The sequence below is a fragment of the Centruroides vittatus genome, unplaced genomic scaffold (genome assembly GCF_030686945.1).
Source record: "Centruroides vittatus isolate TY-2023 unplaced genomic scaffold, ASM3068694v2 contig_882, whole genome shotgun sequence".
Taxonomy (NCBI): domain Eukaryota; kingdom Metazoa; phylum Arthropoda; class Arachnida; order Scorpiones; family Buthidae; genus Centruroides; species Centruroides vittatus.
In genome coordinates, this window is record NW_027122574.1 from 3,745,896 (window position 1) to 3,773,445 (window position 27,550).

General features: G+C 31.4%; 2 protein-coding genes across 2 annotated transcripts; both read left to right on the forward strand.

Annotated features, from left to right (window-relative positions):
* Positions 1-6,648: 6,648 nt before the first annotated feature.
* On the forward strand, positions 6,649-11,646 carry LOC136983391 (phospholipase A2 isozymes PA3A/PA3B/PA5-like). The gene is made up of 2 exons (XM_067280104.1): positions 6,649-7,289; positions 11,379-11,646. The coding sequence occupies exons 1-2, from the start codon at positions 6,739-6,741 to the stop codon at positions 11,569-11,571; spliced, it is 744 nt and encodes a 247-aa protein (XP_067136205.1). The 5' UTR covers positions 6,649-6,738; the 3' UTR covers positions 11,572-11,646.
* Positions 11,647-11,862: 216 nt separating this feature from the next.
* LOC136983392 (kinesin-like protein KIF12) lies at positions 11,863-27,487 on the forward strand. Its single transcript, XM_067280105.1, has 17 exons — positions 11,863-11,940; positions 12,508-12,585; positions 12,649-12,724; positions 14,913-15,040; positions 15,106-15,178; positions 15,258-15,395; positions 15,467-15,599; positions 15,662-15,904; positions 15,971-16,089; positions 17,608-17,712; positions 19,273-19,353; positions 19,429-19,489; positions 19,843-19,906; positions 19,993-20,100; positions 21,438-21,516; positions 24,621-24,715; positions 27,117-27,487. The coding sequence occupies exons 1-17, from the start codon at positions 11,927-11,929 to the stop codon at positions 27,385-27,387; spliced, it is 1,866 nt and encodes a 621-aa protein (XP_067136206.1). The 5' UTR covers positions 11,863-11,926; the 3' UTR covers positions 27,388-27,487.
* Positions 27,488-27,550: the final 63 nt, after the last annotated feature.

A 27,550-nucleotide genomic window follows, 5' to 3' on the forward strand; every position in this document is an offset into this window, starting at 1 on the left:
AATTTCTTATTTTATTTATATATATATAAATAGCACAATTAAGTGTTTAAAAGTTTGATACTAGCCAAAACGTTAATTTGAAAAATAATAATAGTTTTTTTTTTAACTCTTTCCTCTCTGTGAGCACTAAGAGGGCCTCTTTTGGCAAGCCCATTAAGGATTCAGCTAGGCTCACAATGGGGTGGTGAGGGATGGAACCCGATATATCCGGACAGACCACTTCCAAAAATTCCTAGAAATTTTTCGACCCGTTCGGATTGGATCCCGGGTCCTCCAGAGCGGTAGACTGCCACCGTGACAACTCGGCCATCCGGCCAAAATGATAATAGTTAAAAATCATACAGATTATTTATTTATTCAGGTTAAAAAAACAAATCCAAAACATTTCCACAGAGATATGAAATTAATGCGACTCGGCATAACTTTTTCCGTTCAATAACTGTACAGTCAAACCTCGGGTTTCGAACTTAATTCGTTCCTAAAAGTTGTTCGAAAACGGATTTGTTCTAAAACCGAAATAGATTCTCCCTTAAGAAACAATCCGTTTTCGACCCCCAAAACAAAGCCTTTTTTACCTCTTTAGCTGTATTTCATGCATAAAAATACCTACAAATGCAATATAATTGTTATAATATTATATAATAATTATTGTTATAATATTATAGATAATATATGTAATATTATCTATATATAAATAGGTATAGATAATATTACATAAAATATAATATCTATATCTATCTCTATTTATATCTATATATCTATCTATCTATATCTATATATCTATTTTATATACTGTTATATCAGAAACAAAATGTTCTGTCACCCTCAACCGAAACCGAAACCATCACTTTACAGAAAAAACTATAAATATAAACTCGACTCTGCCTTGATGAAATATAACCAAATCAATCAAGACAGACAAGTATTTTAGCCTTACTTTCCGAAATATTATGTTTCAATTGCTTCGGTTTAAATTAAAATCAATTAATTGATTTTGATTTTATTTTAAATTTCAGTTTTAGTTTCAGTCGGTGTAAATACCAGTTTTAATCATTATTTAACTATATTTAGTTTTAACTATTTACAATTAATAAAGCAGCCTCTCCCTACAACTGGTTGAAAAGTGGTTTAGTTTGGTCTGACAATTGCCAACTTATGTAGGAAAAACTAGTTAGCTGTGGCCTTGATCCCGTGCTTTCCGCGTGAAGTTTTCCGGGTTTTCTTCTTCAAGTGTCTAACACCTAAGTATAGGCCTATTACAGTTTCCGCACAAAAAAATCCTTCCGAAAAACATCCAACCTTAACCGATCACCAATGTATTGCGTTGCCGTATCCCATCAAACCACATAAAACTAATTAAGTCATAAATGTATTGTAAATATTTTTAGCAATATCATTCCACCCTTTCGACCTTTAACCGCCAAAATTTAATATCATCGATTACCCTAATGAACCACCCTGTAAGGCCGGATGGCCGGGCGGTCAAGGTGGCAGCCTACCGCTCTGGGGGACCCGGGATCGAATCCGAACGGGTCGAATAATCCCCAGGAATTTTTCGGGGGGTGGTCCGTTCGGATATGTCGGGCCCCGTCCCTCACCACCCGGTCGCCCCATTGTGGGCCTGGCCGAACCCATAATGGGCCTACTATAAGAGGCCCTCTTAGTGCCCACAGGGCGGAAAGAGTTAAAAAAAAAACCACCCTGTAAAAATTTCAGAAATTTTATTCACCCACTTTAAAGCTTAAGCACCTTTTGTCGAACATTTCTGAAATTTGTGAATTACTGTAATACATTCTGATACCATTACCTGGCGTGCAAAGGGCCACAATCATTACAAATTCATCTTTGGATTTTCAAAAATACAGATAACATTACTTTAGAATAAATAAATGATTCGACATTTCTATAATTTTATTTATTAGAAAACAGAAGAATAACTTAAAAACCATAAAGTAATCCTGTTTCTAATGAACATTATTATAATAAAATAGTCCTTTGTGAAACATTTCAAACCGATTAATGTTTTTACGTAACGCGTGACGTAAAAATATGACGGGATCATAATACGTCACGCGTTCTAAACAATACATTCTAACAATACGTAACGAATTGTTAGAATGCATTGTTGACTTTTTCTATTGTAGGTGGCTATTGTTAAGGGTAAATTTGTTCGAAAGTTCCGCGTTTCATTGAGATTTGAGAACAAATTGTGATTAAGTAATGTACGGGAGGCAGAAAGGGCTCTCTATGTCGCCCCTCTCCTAGGCTTGCTCGCGTAGACATGAAATTTCCCGTTGGCCTTTTTATTCGAGTTACTCTTTACTCTTCACTCAAACTAACTCTTTGTGTTCTGCATCATTAAGGCTCGCTCGGATGAAGACGAAGACAGCATCTCGTTCTAGAAAAGCCCGCGGAAGGCGAACAGGCCCGCGTAGGGCGAACAGGCCTTCCGTGGGCGAAGAAAGAAGATACAAGAACGGGGGTCGAAGGCGGCCGTCGACACCGTTCTAATAAAGTCCCGTAAGGCGAACAGGCCCGCGTAGGGCGAAGAGGCCTTCCTAGGGCGAGGAACGAAGATACAAGAACGGGTCGAAGGCAAAAGACGGTGAGGCTTTCTGTGTTTCGTTTCTTTAAGGCCCGCTCGAGTTAAGAAGCCGACCGGAGATGGAGAGGGCTTTCTGTGTTCCGTTTTATTAAATCGCGCGCAGGGCGAGTATTTATTTTTTATCGTTTTTGGTTAATGAGGTTCGGTATGAGATTGAACTAAATTTTGTGACTCTAACGTGCATTTTATTACGACCTTGTGTATTTATAGATTTCCGTCTTTTTTTATTACTAGTTGTTGTAACGGAAAACTTTCTATTTAAAGATGGCACCGGCGATTCGAAATGGAACGAATTCGAATCGGTCGAACGTTACAATAAATGCGTCACGCGTTACGTCATATGTTTTACGTCAGAATATTAACTAATTGCAAATGTTTTGTTCAAAATGCTAAAGTAGTCCTTTTTTTGTAAAATTTCGTTAAGAAATTTGTGATAAATACAATTATAAAAACGTATACGGTATCCTTTCATGTTACAGGCCGCAAATTTAGGTTTGAAGCTTATCTAATTTAAATTAAGTTGTTCAATTTTAATATCGCCGATTTTAGTAATATTGCCGCGGCTCACCTTTTCTACTGTGTCATTCATGGTGCAGGGGTTAGCGTCTTTGCCCGTCGGAAGGAGGTTCCCGTTTCGAACCCCTTTGATGATGTTTTTTTTCTGTATGTACGTTCTCTCGATCTGAGAACACATGGTAATTTGTTATCATTTACATATTCTAACCATGTCCTCACAGTATATGATCGCGAGCTCTCAGGTTGAGGGCGATTATTGTTCCAGCACTGCAAGCTGCAGCAGTTGTACATCCTCTGAGTGAATAAACACCACTTTGTGTTCCTAACGACTGGTTGCCGTTTGTCTCCGCGACAGTATTTTAATTTTATCCTCGAGCTAAGATGATTATTGTAAATAAAATTTTTTTAGAAAGTTTTATATAATTTTAATTTTTTTTTTTTTTGCGATTCGTGTTAGTCTCTCTACTTTCTACTGATTTATATAGTTTTCTGCACCTAAGACACGTTTTTCCTGCAAATGGTCTTATTCAGTAAAGAGCCATCAAAGATGCTTCAACAGGAAAGATCCGTAATTCCGAAAGAGTTACGATTGCTACAATTTAGATTAAAATGGCAGGAGTCGGCTCAAAACCAGATAAGAATGAGATGTACTTTTCGATTTTATCAGAAATTGAACTAAATTATTTGGAGGATTAAATATGAATTTCAATTATAAATTAAAAATTTATCTATTAAAATCTCTTAATTTATGTATACAACGTGGGATTATCGACAGCAGATATAAAATGTATCCTAATTCTAGTGATTTTTCTTGATCTTACTTGTATTCAAGCCTCATTTTGTGCTGAAATGTGTTTCTTGGCCATTGATCTATTGTGATAAATAAAAGAAAAACAGCGGATCGAGATGGAGGAAACATTTAAGAGACAGGGAAATTAGAATCATTAGCTACTCCTGAAAACAAAATGTCAAACTGCGTATGTTTCGTTTATATGACAGGCGTTAAGTATTCTTTGTAATTGAATAAAGAAAATTAAATCGTAGTGAGAAGTGTTCGTAAAGAAATAAAGGCCGAGAATAAGGTTAAACTTTTTTATTTCTTTTATCGTTCCTTTATCGCACTGTGCTTAAGCCGAGAGAAATGTGACATTCAAAAACAAGCTAAATCTTCGTAAAGATGAGTCACTCATTATTTTCCAACACGATAGTCATTGTAAACAGATTTTTTAGATTCATCTGAATCTGAGAGTTTAAAAACCTTTGTGATTAACTGCAAATCTGTTGATTCTACTTTTAATGGCAATTTATCGAAGTTGAATATCTCCTAGACCAGAAGCGGACAACCCTTTTTGCGCGTGCCACACGTTGCACGCCAACGAATTTTTTCCGGCATACAACTTAGGGCTCACCTTAAAAAATAAATATGTCATCTTCGTCGAGCTGTATATTTTAACTTAATAGAATACAATTTATATATTTATTTATTTATTTTTTAGAGCGACACGAAATAAAAGTGCAATAAAGAAACAAACACTATCAACTATTTTAGTAGCCGTTTAATCAGTTCATAAGAAAATTTCGGTTGGCACATGAGGAAAGATCGCATCTCACATTTGGCAATTTTGGCTAATATACTTAAAAGGTTGCTCACTCCTGTCCTAGATTAGCTGTAACAAGACAACAAAAACGTCCATTTGTAAAAAATATAATTAAAATAATTAAATAAAATTTAAAATTTAAAAAACATCAAATTTTTAATGAAATTTAACCAATTTCTCACATTGATCCACAAAAAACGCAGTTTGTTGTTTGAGAAGATAGAAATGGCTGACTATCACTTAATATAATCATTGTTTTGTGTCTTGTTTTTAAAAGATTCACTAATTCACAAACGTGGAATAAAGATTTACGCCGTAAGTTTCAAAGTAAAACGTCTTGGAGAGTAGAAACTGAGTAGGATTTTTCATGGAAAATGATGACTCGGTAGTTGGAAGATTTGCCCAGGATAAAAAATTATTAATCATAAAATAATTTCCTTAAATAAGATTTATAATTACTTTAATTAAAAACTGTTCATCGAATCACAAAAATTTGTTTTAAACTTTTGTACAAAAGTAAAATAGGCCTACACAAAAACCAGCAAATCATCAAATTATATTTTGATTTCTAAAATATTTATCGATGGATTCCAACATAGATTCAAAACTATTTTATGGAAATTTGTATATTTGTGAGCTATTCTGTTTGTAGAAATCTTCTTATTGTGTTGTTTAGGTGGTCTTTCACGACATGGAATGAGTTTTCCCACTCACAAAACTACAATATTATTAACTTATCGGATGTTATTTTAAGTTGTAGAGTTAATTGATCTTGTAAATGAATTAAATAAATTTAAGAAAAATAGATATTTTTAGTTTTATTAGAGTTTTAAGTATCGAACATCGCTTAAAAAGTAGCTATATTTATGAGAATGGGAGTGTTGACAGCCGTAGCTGCAATGGCATAATTCATCGATGTTATTGTGGATGGTTTTAGGAAGAATTTTTGGTCTTCTTGTTAGAAGTTTCGATAACAATGTATCGGTTTGAATCGAGATGGACGTCTTTTCTTTCCACTTACCTTTCTCGTCTATAGACTACAACGAATCGAATCACCTCGCGATTGTAAGGTAGTGAAAAGGACCAGCTTTACCTTGCGAGTCGTTCAAAAGAAGTGAATTAAGTTATCACAAAAAAGCCGAAATCCAATGAATACTTTAGTTGAGGAGGAAAAATAAGTAGAAAAAAAAAGAACAACGTTTCTTATCGGAATTCTTGCGCTGCAAAATGTAATTTTACTTTTATTTATTGATATCATACCTCGCTGTAAACTTATTCTAGAACATTAGTAAGTTAAATTAAGGTACCATTAGGGAAAGTAATAAGTTAATGTATAGTTTAAATTTATGTAAAAGTTTATAAAATCGTAAACTTTAAAATAATTTACTATTTAGTGACAATTAAACCAGATATTAAATTATTCAAGGATCGATTATAACTTCTTTTTACGTAAAATATTTTATGCCACATTCGCATATTTTACTTAATTTTGGCACATGTAGACCTAATAACATAACAGAATCATTTACGTATTAACTGCCCAAACAAATTAATATAAAATTCTAATTTTTACATTTTAATAAAATATATTAATGTAAAAATATATAGACCTTAAAAGTCTTAATATAATTTAATTATAATTAAATTATTCTATTAATTTATGTATATTAAAGTGACAATATAATCGCTTCAATAAAAGAAAATTTATGCGCATTTTAACTGAATTTTAGTGTAATTTCTCACGCGTGACATTACCTCCTGCAAAGTGTATATCGTCAGATGACAGTAAAATTCGGATAAGACCAACTAGTATCCTATAGAATGCGTTGTAGTGTAAGTCCACCCCGTATCTGTGCCCCTCTAACAGCGCGTAGAGCAGACTAACGCGTCATCATGTTCACCTTTATCCTCTATTTACTCGTTTCACCGGAGCAAACAACGAGTAACTTTTTATGCACCAAACATCTACCTGAAGGCATCAAAGAGGTTCGTCTATATTGGCACCATACCCTTGCAAAAATGCAAACTACAGAAGAATCTTCAGAAGATTACGTAAGGCGGCAGGTGACCGATAGCGAAACTTTCATACAATTAATCTATAATTCCGAAGATCGATTAATCGATTGCGAATTCTACAACGATCGTAACGCAATAGGAAATTTCAGACACAAATTTCGTGAAGATTTCGAATGCTCGAAACGCCTAGGAGACACGAAATCGATGGAGAAATGCTTCGATGTGAATTGTATCCATTTGAACCACATATCTGCCGATTACGTCAACGTATTGGATTATAATGAATTAGAGGAAAACTGTCGTCTCGTCCGTCGTCACGTTCGTCCGTCACTCAACAAACGAAATCGTAGGGATCTGTTTCTGTATCCAGGTACCAATTGGTGTGGTTCTGGAAGTTCCGTACGGAAATTTAATCAATTGGGGTATAATGCCGCTTCGGATCGTTGTTGCAGAGATCACGACATGTGCCCTTACGCTATTCGAGCCTTCACTAACAAATATTACTTGTTTAATTACAGATTTCACACCGTTAGCCACTGCGATTGCGATGAAAGGTAAACCATTTTTGTTTTTCTTTTAAATAATTAATTTTTGTAAAATTAGAAAATAATATATTTAGGGATATTATCTACGGGGATGGCCAAATATTCGTTAGATCTCTTAAAATCTTTCGTGTTAACATACACGAGTAAGAAATTGCTAGTAGATTAATATAATCGAACGATAAGTACGAAAGGCATAGGAAGGACTCTTGTGCCTGTCCTTAATTTATTATTACAAACACATTATAAATTTTTAAAAAATAACGTAAAAATAAAGTTATTTAATTTACTTAAATGTATTGAGTAATTAAATAAAAATGTATTTAATTTTTTTAAAATGTTTAGTAATTAATAGCAGACCTGTAATTTTGTAATGAATTAAATGAAATAAATGCTGTAAAATTGTCCCTTAATTTTTTAAAATTTTTTTATTTAAAATTTAATTTATATTATTGTTATTGAGTAGCAATTTACGACGATAAAGCTAAAATATAATAAGAAGCGCTATAATAATATAATAATTCTTAATATGCGTATTTTATTTATGATATCGGAAACTCATTATTATATTTGTATGTGGAATAAAGCACAGATTCCGGTAATGAGGAGGAAAAAGAAATTGTTCCTCGGGAAACAAAACGTTGCAAATTCTTCCCAAAATACACATAGGTCTACTTAAGGTGTGTGGCACTGAGATTCGAACAACCAGCCACACCCAACAAAAAATCAACGTTTTTTTAACTTTTCAAAAATATTGAAACCGCAACTCTTTTATAATGAAAACAATGTGGTTTCAACATTTTTGGAAAGTCAGGTCAACTTTCAAGACGGTATCACGACGAAACAAAGAACAAAAAGTACCGCATATATTTTTTGTTCTTCTGACTGTCGTATATGAGCTAACACACAATCATAATTTATTTTAATTTATGAAATAGTAGGCCTACAATATGTATCCTAACCGGTTTTAAAACATCAACTACAGTATTTGTGATCTCGATAATTTTAATTTTTTCGGTGTTTCTTCGTAACTAATTCGTTTAATTTTCTTTTATGTTGAACATCTTTTGGATTTCATAAATTCCACAAATTAATTCAATCAATTCTTTTTCATTCCAACTTCCAGTACCGCCATTTTGTTTAAAATAATCGCGATTGCAGATAATTTGTTTGTTGGTTACGGAGGCGCACTCGGGATTTACTCTTGGAGGAGCCGGGTTGAACGGATAAAAAAATTTTTAATGCGAATTCTATAAAATTCTCACCTTATGTGATTGATAATTCATAAATGGTATAGAAATAGAACAATATAAATAAAAATGAATTTTAATTAGGAAAAGATTTTTGAAAAATTGTCTACTGTTTGTTTTCCTTCTTCTTTGGAGGGGGCCAGGGCTCCTTGATCTTCATGGGTGCGCCAGTGGTTGGTTATAACAAACACTTGTCCCTTTAGAACAGATTAGTTGTCCAAATGACGTGATAATGAGAATTATCAGGCATACTAAAAATTACCAACTTCTACCGATAGTCCTTGATTTTTAGTTCGAATAGATGATATCGGAACTGATCATATTGGTTAGTGTGATACGGAGTTTAGAAACACTTAGAAGTAATAAGGAACACATACAAACACTTAAGAGTATGTTAAAAACAATAATATTTAAAAATTGTGAAATGTTTAAAAATAAACGAGTTTCAAAAAATTAACTCTTTTTTATCCGATTTCGAATGAGCTAAGAGACTGACGAAACACTACTGTTTCTTAGCTCATTCGAAATCGGATAAAAAAGAGTTAATTTTTTGAAACTCGTTTATTTTTAAATATTATTGTTTTTAACGTATATACTAACCGATCCCATTGCTTGATATTTATTGATTACTTAAGAGTATGCTTAAAATTACACGAGAACACATATTTAGAAACCCATATGAAAACACAGAAAACTTAAAAAATACACCTAGGAATAGATTTGTTTGTAGTTAGGTTAACTCCAGGAATGAATTTTTAACACGAATCTAAGAAAAACAACATAAAAATGTGTTTATCTATTTTAAATATACACACATATATATATAGATAACAGAATAGATAGAGATCAAAATTTGTATGTCAAATAATCCAAATCAATTCAAAGTTAAATACAGTACTATTGTGTTGTGTCCATTATATAACAAGGTTTTTAACAAACACGGTTATTAGAAGTGATGAAAAGACCGAAATTAATTAAATTATAAGAAAAGGTTTTATGATTTATAGGATACAAAATATTTGTGACTATTTAAACAAGTTAAAAAATAATAAAGTTACATTAATAAAGACTGTTAAGTGAAATAAAAATAAATGACTTCAATTTAGAATTTACATCAATTTCTATAACCAATCGTCGTTAAGAAAATTACATTTTTAACTAATTATCATTAAAGTTTAATAAATATTTGATATAATTTATCACCCATATTTTCTAAGGACTATCTATTTTCAAGAGAATTTAATTGAATTTCTTCTATTAATATTTACAATATTGTGCATGTTGACGGTTTACCCTTACATATTGAAGCACACATATAAATATATAATGCCTTCATAGAAATTTACAACTTTATATTCAATTTTTCTAAGTAAACGCCGTAAACCCCATTTTATGACTCAAATTTAAGTCATCCGCGTCATGATAATTAAAAATTAATTTTTTAATAGAATTACGAATATAAATTAATGTTATTCATAGTCATAATCAATAATACTTGATATTTTTTCTGATATTTAGTCAACGTTGCAAATGTTTACTTAAAGTAAACATAAAAAAATATTTACTTTAAGCAAAAAATTAATAACTAGTAAAACTAATAAAATTAATGTGTTTAAGATAATGTGGAATCAAATTAACAAAATATATTTAATTTTTTAAAATTATATCATCATTTAATAATCTTATATTTAAAGTTTTAAAGCGTTTTTTATGCGCTTTGGATCGATAAGCGTTAACACAGCGCAGTATCATTATATTGATTTAAATTAATGCTAGAGTCTGGCAACATTATACTGATCGTTTATAGATTCAAGATTGATTTAAATTAGTGTTAATTAGTTTATTTAATCCAAACAGCGTTACACCGATTCAGAATTGGCGTTAATGTGTACTGTCAACGATTAGCATTAATTTAAATTAATGTAAAAGCAGTGTTAGCACTGAACTGATAACACTAAATTTCAGTTCATTTCAGTTTAAACCATTTTGAATCGATCGACCTGTTAGAATTCAATAAACTCTAATTTAAATCATTTCTAACAAAATCTAGTATCATTCATTATATTGATTCAAAACTACAGACACCGCGCTACTCTGTCATATCGCAATAGAACTGAGCGTTGTGTTTTTGTAATAAAAATTTTAAAATTAATACGTATATATTATCTTTCGCTGTATCTTACCCTTAGCCATGACACATTTCAATGTGTGTAAGGGTGTACTTTTGCGTACGGATGCGTGTGTGAATGAAAGAGAAAGGATATCTGTGAGTGTGTAATTAGAATAAAACGGTTTTCTGTCCACACGAGAAGGTAATCTTTATACTTCGTCCACGGAGAGGCACTTGTTACATCGAAGAGGCTTTGCTATCGCTCCCTCTCAATTAAATTAAATTAGTGTCAATAACATCTAATATTATTGATTTAAATTAGCGTTAATAAAGTTTGGGATAATTGCATTAATTTAAATTAATGTTAACTGAACTGTGACATATCGATTAAAACTCGATTCAAAAATTTATATTAGTATCATCAAGCATAATCGATTCAGAATTTAGTATTAAGATGCTTAGAATCATTGCGTTCGTTTAAATTATCATCATCGTCATCGCATTGCCTCAAAATTGATATAAATTAGCATCAGCGCCATTGCATTGGTTTAAACGAATGCTAAACAGAACCTGTTATCATTATATTCATTCAAACTAGATTTAAAACTGTGTTCAAAATCTTTAACATCATTAATTTAGCAAGATTCGTCGTCACTGATTTAGTGCCGAACGAAGTCTAACATCGTTAAGTTATATTGAATCAAAGTAACTTTTAACTTTATTTTTTATTTTATCTTTCAGATTTCGCGCCTGTTTGAAATTGGCCAATTCGCCGACAGCGAACACCATCGGAAGATTATATTTTAACGTAGTCCAAACCAAATGTTTTGTATTCCACACTGAAAATGTCTGTAGCAAATGGTCTTGGTGGGGGAAATGCCTCCTATGGCAGAATCAAACTAGGGCTCTACTCAAAGCGCCCCCTTATTATTAATTGACTTTTTTAATTAAAAAAAATTAATTGAATTTCATTGTATCGAAATCCAATAAAGAATTACATTTTTAAAAACTATTTTATTGTATTGTTTATATAAGATGATAAACGAAAAATATAACGTGACTTTTAGATTAAGATTGACGATTTAAATATGTGTAATATATTCAAACACGAGAAACCGCAATCGATTACGTGACGTAAAATACGTCACGTATTTTTTAACCCGCTTAACCAATAAGATCCAAAAACGTTAAAACCGATTTTTTACTCTTGGTCCGCTGGAGGGCGACACCTGATCTGTTGCACGGAATTTTTTCGTCGAAAATGTGGTTACTTTCGTTCAAAATTTAAAATGTCCGTCAGTCAGTAAGTACTTTAAACAATTATTTATAAATTTTCAGTACGATTTAATTATTTTCCGGCGTAAATAAAACTTAAGAAGTTAATCTAATTATAATTAATTGCATGGTTTAACCGAGTTAAACAAAACGTGTTCAGTTTTTTAATCAATTGTATTTTCTTTAAAAAATTAAATTATAATCGTCGAATAATTATTTTATTTTTACTTATTTTCTTTATATTTTCGATGCTTTATGTATTAAATATTATTTATTTCGGGTATACAACCCAATTAACAAAATAATTAATTAATTTTTTTCATATTTAATTAACGCAAGTGCAATTTGTATTATAAAATAATGTAAGTTATTTTAATTTACTTTAAAAATATGGCAGTTAAATTATAAATACGGCTTTTCATTGCCCTCCTGGCAATGAAAAGCCGCTGTTTATAAAATATTTATACGTGGCGAAGTGTAGCATTTTTTAAAAGCCAATTTAAGTACCAGTCAATTGTAAAAATTCAATGTTTAAGGTCTGCTATTTGTTAAGTTTTCATTTTCTATGCCTGCCACTTCCTTTATTTCAAATCAGACCAAGTACCGCCGCTTCCGAAGAAATTTATGATGATGATTCTAAGGATGAAGAAACGAGCATCAAAGTTGTGGTTAGGTTGGTACTTTCCTTAAATTTTTAAAGATATTTCCGCAAATCTAATGTTGTGAATTTGTGTAGGGTACGTCCTTTAATGAATCATGACAAAGGAGTTAATGTGCAAGCTGTTCAATTTCCGGGAGCAGGTCAGATAATGGTAAATTTACTTATTTATGAAGATCTTGTTTACTAATTAATTAAACGTTTTAAGATGTTTCTGCTCCTTTAGAAGGTTTATTCTTACATAACGTCTCTGTTAATAGTTATAATCAATCTGACTTAACTATTGAAATGAAAATTGATTTTTATATGATGAAAATTGCTCTTCAGATCGATTGAAATCAATGGACAAGAAACGGAATGAATTGGTGATTGCTCCAATTTTTAAAGTGTAATCCATAGTAAAAGAGTTGTTTAAGCGTCTTAGTACACATCATAACTTTTCTGTTCATTATTTTATGGATTCAATTGTGATTTTTTACACTTTGTTATAATACCATGTGCAAGTAGCACCAATATAAAGGTGTGGTAAAGAAAGAATAACATCTTAAAAGAAAATCAAAGAAAAGTCCTTTATAAAGTTCTTTAAGATATCTTTAAAGTATCTTAAGGAATTTAAAGATTTCTTTAAAGACGCCTTGAAGGAGTTTAAAAATACTGAATCCTGAAGAACAGTAAAGATATGTTAAACAGTCTCAAGAACTTTTAATGTATCTTTAAAACCATTTGATGCATTTATGGTCCTTTCAGATGTATTTAAGATGCTCTTCAACTGTTCCACAGTAGCATCGTTTTTAAGGATCTAAGGAAATTGACAAAAAGCATCTCATTTAAAATATTTTTTGTCAAACTGCCAAAAATGGCATTTATTGTAACTAAAAAGTTAGCATTACGTGTCAATAGGTACCCGACACAACAGTTACTATAAAGGATTTAAATAAACAAATTCGTAACTAGGTAATGCGTATGAATAAATCTATAACAGTCCGAAAGTAGTGTAGGTCTACGTATGCCTTTCGTGATTAATATTCGCTCCATATATCAAATTGTACATTCGCAAGTTATGGACATTTTTAATTTATAGAAACTTCTACGGCATCGAAAAAGCCAAATAATTAATTATTATGTCCTACCGCTATATTTTAATTTCGCTTATAGATTTTGTTAATTTTATTATTATTTATTGACATAGGTCATTTTTTTTCTAACGTCTTGTTAAATTTTCGGCTACGATACTTCGTAATAACATAATCGACGAATGTTTGTACAAGATAGATTTTTGTCCGATAGATCGAATTTCTTCTGGATATTTTCAAAATCTTAAAGGTATCCTCGTTTAATAATTAAAAAATAAAAATAATTACATGTTCGCATATCGCCAAGATAGGGAAAAATTCCCACCGCCGCCATCTCGGAACCTAAGGTAACATTAACCATTAAATATAATCAAATTTTCAAAATATTTAATTTCTTAATGTACTTTCAAAGTATCGGGCAATATTTGGCTCCAAGTTTAATTTTTTCTCGCTTCGAATCTCCTTAGCCCTCTGTCGTTTTGGCATTTTTCAGTTTAAATCTGATCAGAATTGTGAATCCTTGTACTCAGATAACGACAGGATTTTCAGTCATACCAAGTGATTTTTGTAGGAAGAGCAATGATGGAATAAGGCAACGCGACACGTGGGCGATATGCAAAGGGGAGTACCTCGCAGGAGGACTTCCAATGAAAAATTGGACCCTATTTAGATATTAAAAACGCAGTCTAAATAACACCCAGGAAAACTTCACATGGATAGCCTGTTAGTCAGGTGCTAACCTGCACTCAACTATCATTCGGCCATTGGTTGGCACTATTTCTATAGGATTTATTAGAAGTAACTCATAGAATTTTGTATTATCTTCAGGACTGAATCTTTATCAAGATTCTGAAATCTATTGTTAAGTATGACTCTGAACAATCTAATAAGAATTTTAACAAGATTTTAAAAGCTAAACTAGAGATTTCTGTAAATGTCACTCGTATATTATAAATCTTCATGAAGATTTATGGCCATGCGATATAGCTGCCATCAACAAGATTCTAGTAGTCATTTCTACAGAATTTTTTAAAATTCTATAGACGTCACTAATTTAAATAACCTATGCAATTTGATTATTTCTGTTTACGACTGAAGAGAATAAGAGTGAAATATGACTTGAAAAACTATATAACGACTTTTAAAAGTCAAAAGTGTATTGATTTTTTTGCTCGATGTTTGGCTTAATGTGAAAAAAAAATCTTTTAGAATTCAAATATCTTATTTTTACATCAAAAAAAATTAAGACATGCGATTGTATATTTTTAGATGGTAGATCAAACGGCTAATCAGTCACATATATTCACCTACAATGTAGTTTTCGAACCAGAAGCCTCGCAAGAAGACGTTTTCGAATTTTGTGGCATTAAAAAAATGATCGACATGGCACTAGACGGGTAATTGTCATTTATTTTCAATTATTTAATTTGAAAAATAATTATTTAAAATATTTTTTTTATAGATTTTCATGTACAGTATTCGCATATGGCCAGACGGGAGCTGGGAAAACCTATACCCTGACAGGATGTAATGATGTACATACTTAATACTGACGTTAATTTCATTAAAATAATCATATTTTTATCTAAAAAATTTACTTTTTTATATATGTAGGTAGAAAATAACTCTTTGAAACAACAAGAACCCGGAATTGTACAAATGAGTTTTATTTATCTTTTTAATCAAATAAAATTAAGAACTGGGTTAGATTATGTGGTTCAAGCCTCCTATTTAGAAATATATAGAGAACAAGTGTGTTGGCTTTATATAGAAATCCCGTAAAATTTTCATAAAAATATATTAATTTGTGAATTATCTCTCAGGTGCTCGATCTTTTGAATCCTTCAGATAAAGCTTTATCTGTGAGATGGTCTAAAGAAAGGGGTTTTTACGCCGAAAATCTCTTTGTAGTGGAGTGTGAAGATCTTGGAGATTTGGAAGGAGTTCTAGAGGAAGGTAACGTCACGATTTCTATATTCTTTCTGATATCTTACTAACGTTTACTTTTATTTAACAAGGGCAGAAAAATAGACAAGTGCGTAGCCATATGATGAACGAGCATTCCAGTCGTAGTCATGCCATGTTGGCATTAATGCTGACGTCAGAAATTTGCGATCCCGACGATCCAACAAATTTCATACGACGTCACGGAAAACTTTCCCTAGTCGATTTAGCGGGATCGGAAAAAACTAAAAAGACAAACAGCCAGGGAGATGTTCTGAAAGAAGCCAACAATATAAATAAATCTTTACTCGTTTTAGGTATTTAATTTTGCAAAATGTTAATTTTTTGAAATTTTTTAGAATTTTCAAAATATTTGAATTTAGGAAATTGTATCTCCGCTCTGTCCGATCCAAAAAAGAGAAATGGGCATATTCCGTATCGAGATAGTACTTTAACTAAGTTATTGGCTGACAGCATGAGTGGAAGTGGCATGGCTCTTATGGTAATAATTACTTTCTTATTTTTTAATTAATATTTTATCATGAAGAAATCTTAACTCTATAATTTGTAAAAAGGGAAAAAAACTGAATTTTGTGAGGAATTTTATAAACAAGAGAACTGCGAATGATTTGTAGTACCCTCTAACTATGCAAATCAGTCTCTAGATAAAGAAAAAAGAAAAGACACATGTCAGTCTTTCTCAGATTCACTGTACTTCGTCAGTTACGTTTAGTGGCGCACCCAGGAGGCCAAGGGACCCTAGCACCCCCCAAAGATAAAAGAAACACTAGAAAATTTTCCAAAAATATTTTCCTAATTAAAATTCGGTTAATGTTACCTATGGTTTCAAGATGGCGGCTCGTAGGAGCCGCCATCTTGGAACCATATTTCAGGAATAACCAAAATTCAGGAAATAGAAGAAAGGAAACAGTGGGGACGCACGTTCTAACCTAACCTATTCTAATTTGTTGGTAATAATTATGGTAATTTATTAGAATAGATTAGGTTAGGTTAGAACGTGCGTCCCCACTGTTTCCCTTCTATTTGCTGGAATCAGAGACGAGCCGCCATCTTGGAACCATAGGTAACTAACCTAAATTTTTTTTTTTTTTTTTTTTTTTTTGTTTATACTATGTCATGTCTTCTATTTCTACACTACTTATAAACCAGCCGTCACATAAGGTGAAAGTTGTGTTGAATTCGAATTAAATTTTTTTTATACGTTCAACTCAGCTCTAACAGTAAGATTAAATCCTGAGTGCTCACTAATTACGTTTAATCTAAAACTAAAAAATAATATTCTTTGAAAATTGGCAAAAAAAAGAGTTAAAACAAACTGAGTGCTTCAATTTTTCACCGCTGTTTCAATATTTTGCGTGTTATGAAATTTTCTGGATATATTTTAGTGCAAATGCAATCAATTTACCGGTAAGTATTCAAATAATTAAAATAATGTTAATATGTAATGTTTCTATAGAACTGTGTTCATTTTGAAGTAAAAATTACAATGTGGGTGTTTTAGGCAAGGATTGCGTATCAACAGGATACCGCGTAAAGGAAGATTCTTCTTTATAACTATTTAATTTTACAATAAATTCATTTTATAAATTTACTAATTATGGTCAAGAGCACTCTTGTATATGTATAAAAACCGTTAATTGTGTTACCGTCATTGACCAAATTAAAAGTTTTATTCTTACCAATTTGTATCTTCTACTTGTACTTTTCGCAATTTGTAACAATTTATTTACAATAATTGTTGCATTAGTATTATTCCAATTTTCTGCAAAATTCTTTAAAATTATTCATTATAACCTAATTTTTTATATGAATTAAACAGTAAACACTAAAATTAACATAAAAATACCCGTATCATTTATAAAATGCTTAAAGCGGCAGTAATTAGCTTTTTTTGTCTTCAACAAAAAAAAACAGTAAAAATCGAATAAAAATATAAAATTTTCAATAAATAAGACTATTTTTGTGTGAGAAAAGTTTTAATAAAAATTAATATACACAGATTGCTTGTGTCTCGCCGCACAAATCGAACGTTCCCGAAACGTTGAACACGTTACGTTACGCATCGAGAGCGAAAAGAATTAAAACTAAACCCGTAATTATTATGGTAAGTATTTATATTTATAATCCTTTTAATATTTTTATCATTTAATAGAATTAAGATTTACAGCAAAGGTAAATCACACTAGCAGAAATTGAGTGTCATTCGTGACCCGAGGCGTCCCTATATTGGGACTCCAAATTCCATTATCAACAAACAGCAAAAATTTCGTGACTTCTAGCTTATTCCGCTGATATAAACTAATAAACGATATGTATCCATTGTCTCATGCAACTTGGTTGTATGCTGACCAAAACTTGGCTTTGAAAATAAGGAATGTGCTTTGTTTTCAAGGCCAAGTTAGCTCCGATTGCAACCAGTGCCTCCTTGTGGGAGCGCTGATCCGACATTGAATCATAGTTTGAAGCTTCTTACGTAATGTATGACGCTCATTTTTATAGTCTACTGGAACCGCTATTCCTGACATTATAACAATGCTTGAATACGATCGGCAAAATGTTTAATTCGACGTCACTGTGCGGAATTTCCACATTTTTTATTGCAGTCTAATATAAATTTAACTTTGAATTAAAACACGTTTTAATTGTAATTCAAATTTGTTATTATCGATAAAGGGTTCGTCTAGATCAGCGTTTCTCAACCTTCTCATCGCGGAAAAATTATGGATAATTTTACAAGGATCTGTAATTATATGCGATGCTTATTTATGTTGCTTACACTATATATACGTATCTAGAGTTACAAAGTAACAAAGTACAATACGTACAGTAACTCTATATTTAAATATTACCCGTAATCAATTGCGCCAGCGTCAGTATGGTCAAATATTTTTCCTGCGGTACCGGAATCAATCCACGGACGTGCGGTTGGAAAACACTGGTCTAGATTACAAGCAACTAAGTAAGAAGCCTAAAATATTCTGTTTCATACGAATGCTCGCTTAACTTTTTGTAAATTAGCTTAGGCTACGCCATGCAAACGCGAGAATAGCAGCTAGCGAGACGTACTTTTCGTTTTATACGATATGGCTTCCGCTAAGCGTAACCAAACACGAGTCAGAAATACAGTAATATCTTTTTCTCGTGGAACAGAAAGTATTGCTTTTTCAGATATTCGGCAGCGTACTTTTCGTTTTATACTGCGCATTAGCTTCTTAATTCGTTTTCGGTGTGTGCGCGATTCAAACATGGTTTCTTCAGCGTTTTCCTTCGATCACTTTCCTTCTTCGAGAAGGAAAGTGATCGATTTTCTTAGAGAAATTAATTAATTCAGTTATGGATAAGGTTGTCACTATTGAGAATATGAGGCTACACCAGATCAGAGTGTAGACGTGAAATCCAAAAAAATCATAGTTTCAACTGTTCAAGCATGGTCGTCCGTAGATAATTTCCAGGGATAAATTTTTATTTAATTTTTTGGGATTTTTTCACAAGTATATTATTGAATCAAAGTGTCCCATGATCAAAAATGTAAGGTTACGTATCAATCACTTTTGCGATTATAATTTGTAGAATATGTTCCGTTTGTCTCCCAGAACAACTCGAGGAACTCTCGAAATTTAGATATTGTAATACATGAAGTTGATAATCACTCAATTCGTTTTAGGATCCGAGAGAACAATTAATTCTTAGTTTAAAAAGAGAAGTGAAGTTACTTCGAATGGAAAACAATTATTTACGTAGTCAGGTATATTTATTGGTTAATTTTAATTAAATAAATGGATTCATTGTAATGAATTAAACTTTGGAATTCGTTTTTTAGGTCAACCTTAATCAAGATTTATTTAATAAACCTTTTATTCATAATGGATTATCCTTAAAAGGTAAAAAATATAATTTACTTACGGACTTGAAAATTTACAAAAAATTCTCAATGGACGAACTTTAAAAGCGCCCTTACTCTTGGCTCCCTTTTCATACATCATCAGAAAATAAAACAATGTTCCGATTATAATTTTTGTTAAATACGATTTACTTAATATTTTAATTATTTTATTAATATAATAAAAAATTATTTAGATCATTTTAAATCAAAATAAACGTTTCTGCTTGTGCCATTCGCAACTATTAGCCGTAAGAAGAAATAATTATATGCAGAAGTTTTATTGAAACATCATAAATTTAATATTTTATTTACAAAAATTCTACGGAATATTATATTAAAAATGTTTTTCAGATATTAAAGACGAAGATATTAGGACGATGCTTCAAAAATACATGCAAGAAAACGAAATATTAAGGTTAATATATGGTTTTTAGCGATAAGAAACAATAAAATATAAAACGAGATGGATCGAAATTGCAAAATGTTTTTTTATGGTTTCAGAGCGGAAAATTCGCAGCTTCACGAAATGAAGGAATTGCTAACGAGAGATCATGAATTAGCGTGTAGAGAAAATGATAAATTGTCTAGAAAACTTGCAGAAATGGAAAGGTAAATCGTAAATCATTATAAAAATATTTCTAAATAAATCAGATTCAAATTTACATGCAATGTTGACCATAAATTTCGGTCGTTTCTTTCTTAAATTGCATGGAATATGTCAAAATGTCGCATGCATTTCGTAATATTTAATAAATTTGACCTCAAAAAATAATAACCAGGTATATTTATTTATGATTATTGATTCTTATCGATAAATTTGCATAAAAATTGTAAAGCTCATTACAATTTTTAATCATTATCGTCCACAAAAATGAATTAACCATTGAGAGATACTTTAAAATTTGATTTTTAAAATAAACTTCAAATAAAATCTTGAGCTTTAAGATATAAATAAAAAAATAATTTTAAGTTTCAAAATGTGTAATTGCGCGATTAAAAATAAATACCAAAAAATGCATTTATTTGATGAAAAAATTAGCAGAAAGGTTTCATTTAGCTTCAAATTATTAAATTTTCCAAAAGTTTCTTAAAAATAATTTTTTTAAAAATCAACCAAACGTCTTTTCTGCTGAATTACTTAATCATTTATAAATAAAACGTCGAAGCCAAAGTAATTATATAATAGCGCATTTCAACGGTCAATTCGCCATATTTATTCCTGCTTTTGCTGTTACACTGTTTGTATACTAATGTTGCACTATTTTACATCAATAAAATAGCTTCTGTGAATACTACTACACAATAAAAATAATCAAATATTCTTATAGAATGCGCTACTCCACGTATTGTTATTCGAGTCGTCTCTCTTTGTTTCTAATAAAACTTGACACTTTCGTGAACCAAAAACCTTTAAAATTTAGATATTTTTTCCGAACATTAGCCGTACCAATATTTGTTGTTTATTTATTCAATTTTTTAAAATCAGTTATAATTAATGAAATAGGATAGCAAAGTGCCGACGGTCGGATAGCCGAGCGGTTATAGTGTCAGCCTAACGCTCGAGGAACAGGAACAAATCCGAACTGTTTGAATAACTCCAAGAATTTTTCGGAGAGGTGGTCTGTCACAGATATGTCGACCCCCGTCCTACACCAACCGGCCGCACCATTGTGAACCTGGCCAAATTCACTGTGGCTTTGATAAAAATACCCTCTTAGTGGCCACTTGGTGGAAAGAGTAAAATCAAAACCAATATAATTGACATAGTACACTCTGTAGGTGCTGGTTGAAATTGTAAATTATTTTTTAGAACAATGTTTCAGTCTATTTTATTTATATTTGTAATCAATTTATTTCGAAAAGTTTGGCTTAAATAAATAGAATTAATGTATAATTTTTAAAATATATTTTTAATTAATGTATTAAGAGTAATAAATTGTTTTTAGCGCTGCATTTTTGGATTCTACGCTTGCCGCTTTATCAAATTCGGGATCGTGGAAATCTTTAGTAAATCTGGAAAAAGAGGTAAAAAAAAGAAGGTGGCAAGTTTTATTTTTCGATTTTTTAATTTCAAATAAATTTTAGCTTAAAAAAATGCCGTTTTATAGATTTAAAAATACTTTTAATGAATATACTATCTTTTAAAACAAATTCGATAAAAATGTATAAATTAAACGTTTTTTTCTGAAACATTGTATGATTTTATTCACACATAACTAAAGAACAAAGCATTTCGTGTGACATGAAATTAGTACAATCAGAACAATTTTTCCCGCATGACCTAACGTGCGTCAGTTTTGAGTGACGCACAATTCTATCTCTTTCTCCATTTTAACGTCATTGCCATATTTTTAACGATTAATATTATTTGAATTCATTAATCTTTCTTAAATGAACATTTCGTGTTAAATAAATATTTTGTAAATTCTATTATTGGTTATTTTTAAATTTTATACTGAAATGGATTTCCCTCCAATCTACCACTTTTTGAACTTCTGGGCTCTCGGTCCGTAGAGGGCAGACATTTGAACTTTTCGAATATTTGGAGCGATTTGAGTGTAGACAGAACTTTTTTCGATCGATATGTCACAAAACGCTCGACTTTCTGTTAATTTTTGTGCGTATAAGAAACCCTTTGTTATTTTGGTTACAACTTTTTATTTGTGTAAAACGTCTTCGTCAATATAAACGTCTGTCGACTCGAACTATTACATTATTATTATTTACATTTAACTAAAGTTTTCCTCCCTATTAATGCTTAATTAACCTAAGTAGGCCTATTACAAACTAGTGCTCGGATACTATCGATAACCTAGTGCTCGGATACTATCGATAGTTCAATTTTATATCGTACTTTTTACATGAATTAATATTTATTTTCTTATCATGTTTTAAAATTAACTTAAAAATTGTTTAATATTGTCACCTTTGAGTAAAGTTCTGTCTATTCTTTCTAAATTTATCCGTTAGCTGTGTAGTTCTCAGTAATATCAAGGAAAACAATATTTCTGTTATCTTTAAATTGTAGAATGTCCATCAGAAAAAAATAATAATATTTAAGAATATTTCCAAATTGACAAAAGATTGCGAAATATATTTTATGTAAAAAAAAAGAATGTACAAAACATCAGGAAACCCGTCAAATTTAAGTGATCATATAAATAAAATATTGGCAATATTCATTGTGTGTGATTCGCGACCGTATTCTTCAAGATAAGGGAGTTGTGCAATTTATACACGAGTTAGAACCAAAATATAAATTACTCCTCCAAAATATACTTGTACTCAACTTATACAAAAAGTGTAAAAAAAATTGAAAGTTATGATCGGTGGAATGAAACATATCCATAACAACCGATATGTGGACTTCTATAATCAGTTATATTTAACTGTAACGTGCCATTTTATTTTTAACATCGTGTGTACTTGAAACGTCGAGTGTCTACTGCTCATGATCTCAAATATAGCAACTATGATGAAAATATATATATTTTTTTAAAGGTCTCTAGAAGATAAAATCGTATGTATAACTATGTACAATGCAGACATGTTAGGTGCGTGCAGCATATTAAAAATTGGGAATCTAATTTACTTTGTTTTGTCCATAACTTAAACCTCGTTGTTTAGGATGCTCTAGTTGGAGATGAGAATAAAGAAATTGTAACGCACTTTAAAACTGTGATCAAAGTTTCTGATAAACTTCAAGATATTCAAACCGAACAAGGAAAAACGCCTAAAAAGTAACTCGGGAAGTAGTGACTCGTTGGAACATTTATTTAAATATAAGAAGGTTATTGGAATTAAAAGATGATGTAGGACTCTCCTTTATTTCATTACCAAAATCTTCCTTGCCACCGACAGCCGAAGAAATTGTTTCGCATGAAAGCTTTAATTGTTTGGAACTTTTTGAACAAGCAACTAACAGCGTTTCGGGTGATACGTACAGTACGTTACAATATGTTCAATCGTTGCAATTCTTCATGGATTTACATCAAGCTAGAAAATTCCGTTGCTATAGAATACGGTAAAAAGTTTTTGTAATCATTAAAAGGAGTAATCAGGAGATTAAATGGTTACGAAACACGAACTATATATGGCAGTTCAACAATTTTGGATCCTATATTAACTTAAACGGCCCACTTTTCGACTTAAGGAGAACTATATGAATTTTTTAAAAGCTATAACAAATGAACTTGCAAATACAATAAATTTAGCTTCGATGGATACCGAATCATTCGGACTTGAAAACGAACAAGATAATAAAGAAATAAGTCTAAATAATGCACCCGATCTTTTTGATTTTTTAAGAAGGATTTACTCTTTCTTAAAAAGTCAAAAAGATCGGGTGCGTTATTTAGACTTATTTCTTTATTATCTTGTTCGTTTTCACATTCACCAAATACAAATAATTCAACAGCGCTCGCACTTATTGCTTTTTGGCAGTATATCGAACGATCTATCGAGCTTTAAAATTCCAAACTGTTTCAATTTTTAGTCAACAACGGTAGATACCCTTATTTCGGTAATTCGAAAACAATTTATCACAAATACGGCCGTATTTGTGGTTCCTCTGTCAGCTCCGAGAGAACATTTTCGACAGCCGGAGACATTATCTCTGAAAAAAAGTTAATTGAAGTATACTGTAGTTTGTTTGTTTATTAAATCAATCCGATTGTTTACTGTCTTTAGTAGATGTCCATTTTACATTAATTGGTTAGCAATCGATTGTAAATCGGATAACCGATAGTATCGATGTTTTGCATAAAAATATTGATAGATATCAATGGATATTGCTATCGATAGTATCCGAACACTATTACAAGCTAATTCTTGCAAGACCTATGCCGACTAATATAACTTTACATAATGCAAATTAACACACAAATTTTGTTCGATATATAAACATTTTAAGAATATTCTGTGTTAGAATTTAAAGAATGTCACGATATAAAATTATATAGACCTACATGAAAAACTTTAACGTAAGTAAATACAAAATTTGGGTGATTTTTTTGGTCTTTGATCTTTTTCTTAATCGATAATTTATTTAGAAATGTCGATTCAACAGAAATATGCATTTATATATACTGTACATACAACTAATTATATGTATTGTTTTCTACATTTAGTTGGAGAAAGTAAGCAATGATATGCCAGAAACGGAATCGCCCAAAACTTCGAATAGTAGACCCATTACTCAATCGACAAAAATCATCGGTAAAAGGTAAATATATAATACTAAAAGGTTAAAACCTAGTGTATAAACCACATATCATCGAATGGAAACAAAACCAAAAAAATATTCTTGCGAACTTTTTAAATGATCTTATACGCGGAAGCTAACTCTAAAGGGTCGATTCGGCTCTTTAGATTTGGCGCTCATGATCATATTATTTATATATAAACAGCATATATATTAATTAAAAAATTAATTAAACAAGATGTTTCATAAGACCGTTCTACAGGGAAAATGATTATAAAAGCTAATGGTTAAATCCTGTTGCGTGTAGAGTCACGCTATGCTAAAAACTGCAAGTAAATAGCACAAAGTTGTTCTTTAATGTTATTAATGGTATCGGAACGCGTATTGTTAACAATGGATTTCAGATTATCCTAAAAAATATATATTCACCGGGCCACAAAGGTACTTTATATAAATACATGCTTTTAAAAAGTTCAAAATGTGAATATTAAATTTTTAATAACAAATATACAGTCAAACCTGTTTTTCTGCGGTCTTTTTCTGTGCGATTTTTATTTGTGCGACTTGTTTTGTGCGGTATATGAAAATTTCAATCAAATTGGAACATAATTGACTCCTGTAAAATTTTTAAAAACTCTATTGGTTGTTTTCTATGACATCAGGTTTTTTCATTTTTTATTCAGTAAAATTTTTTTCTCATACGTTTATTTCGGTCCCCTCTTATTTTAATAGCATAAAAACCATAAATATTATGTTATATTTGAACAGATGCGGTAAGTTAGCTCCCCTCCAGCTTTAGACTGCGGGTGTGAAATTTCACGCCTTGTTAAATGAAATAACACTTCCTGCAGCTATATTTATCAAATAAAATCATTATTTAACGATTATTTTTAACTTTTTAATGTTAGATTCGTATTTAAATGGAAATAATTAATTAATATAAAAATTAAAATTCTTAGAGGATTTTTTCCCCATTAGGTGTTGCAGAAAAAGGCCCAAGGAGTTAAAAAAGCAATTCCTAGTTATTTCGTACGGTTTCGAGTTATTTTCTACGTGAGACTTTTTTTATGCGGTTCCTATTCACCGCATAAAAAATATTTTTTTAATTATGTTGCGAAAACTATTTTTTATAGCCACTCGTGAAGTTTCGCGCGATTTTTTTTTATGCATTTTCTTTTATGCGGTCCCTATCCCCCGCATAAAAACAGGTTTGACTGTATATAATTACAAAAAATACTGTATAATTGACAGTAGGAAAAAAAATTATTCTCACACAAAATAAAAATAAATTTAATGCTATTTTTGACATCGCCTTCCTTTTATAATATTGTCGATACCTGCTTTTATGGTACTAGTCTTAATTCTAAGAATGTTAGTTGAATGGGAATCATTCGACCTATTTATTTCAGCAGTTTCGACGTTTTTCATCTACCCCACATGCTTAACAGTTCTCTAGAAAAAACAGTTTTCTTTCTAACACCGATTACGTCAATACGACATCAAAGTGTATCGAGTGTAACGAGAATAATTTTTACGACATAGTTTACCAAAATAAATGAAAATACAGTATAGCTTAAAAATTTATGGTGCAGAGGGCCGCGGGTTTTTTTTTTAACTCTTTTCGCCCTGTGGGCACTAAGAGGGCCTCTTTTAGTAGGCCCATTATGGGTTCGGCCATGCCCACAATGGGGCGACCGGGTGGTGAGGGACGGGGCCCGACATATCCGAACGGACCACCCCCCGAAAAATTCCTGGGGATTATTCGACCCGTTCGGATTCGATCCCGGGTCCCCCAGAGCGGTAGGCTGACACCTTGACCGCTCGGCCATCCGGCCTCGGTGCCGTGGGTTGGACATCTCTGCCTTATACAGCAGCGAGCAGCGAAAGAATAGACATAAGTCAGCCTAAGTTGAAAGTATCTGTCAGATAAAAGGAATGGAAAGTGACGTAGAATTGAGACATGATCTAATTTCTTTCAGCTGTTTTTTTTAATTTCTAAAACGTTTTTATACGAATTTTATAAATATTTTTGTTTTATTTTTTTAGAAATTTTCTTATTACTCTTAATTCTAACGATACTCAAACGTCGATCACATGCCTTCTTCCAACCCACTCAAATAACGTAGACCCTTCCTGCTCAGGCTAACCTATGTCTACTCTTTCGCTGCGCGAACTATTACTAATCATCACATCTAACTCACAGTTTTTGATAAGAATTTGCTTTATTTAAGTATAGATCATAACTTTTAGCATAGTCATATCAAAAACCATAGCTTTTTCTGGATAGAGGCAAATCTAAACCACGGATTCAATCTAAATTTTGTTTTTTTTATCTACTGAAATATTCTAATTTTTTCCTGTAGAACCGGACTTAAGAGAAATTTTATATGAATAAATTACAAACATATTCGTTGCTTTGCAGCTTACGCGAATTGAATCGAACCCCGGAAGAAAGGAAAAGTCGAAATAAACAGAGAAGAAATTCGTGGAGTGGAATACCCGTTCCCATTGACAAATCATCGAGGAACGCAAATACCAGTAGTAGTCACTCGTCCAAATCCCAACCCGATCTCGTTCTATCCGCTAACAGAAATCTTAGCGCCAGCCAAAAACTACCCCCTTTGAAATCCGAAACAGCTAGAAGCAAAAAGAAAAATACCAGAAAGTCCGCGAGAGAACAAACAGACTCTTGAATTATAATTTAAATGTAAAATAATATATATTTTTCAAATATATATATGTATTTTGAATTGAAATGTAAGAGACTCGATGTCATTAAATTCTTCAAACGTTTATATTTCCAATAAATTCGATTTTTGTTTTTTTTTTTTTTTTTAATTTTTGGCTCCTCGTTAG

Excerpts from the sequence above, each read along its gene's own strand:
- LOC136983391 (XM_067280104.1), top strand. The coding sequence starts at position 6,739 with ATGCAAACTACAGAAGAATCTTCAGAAGATTACGTAAGGCGGCAGGTG. Across the intron at positions 7,290-11,378 it reads CACTGCGATTGCGATGAAAG|ATTTCGCGCCTGTTTGAAAT; the intron begins GTAAACCATTTT and ends TTTATCTTTCAG.
- LOC136983392 (XM_067280105.1), top strand. Across the intron at positions 12,725-14,912 it reads CGGGAGCAGGTCAGATAATG|ATGGTAGATCAAACGGCTAA; the intron begins GTAAATTTACTT and ends GTATATTTTTAG. Across the intron at positions 19,354-19,428 it reads ACAATTATTTACGTAGTCAG|GTCAACCTTAATCAAGATTT; the intron begins GTATATTTATTG and ends TTCGTTTTTTAG.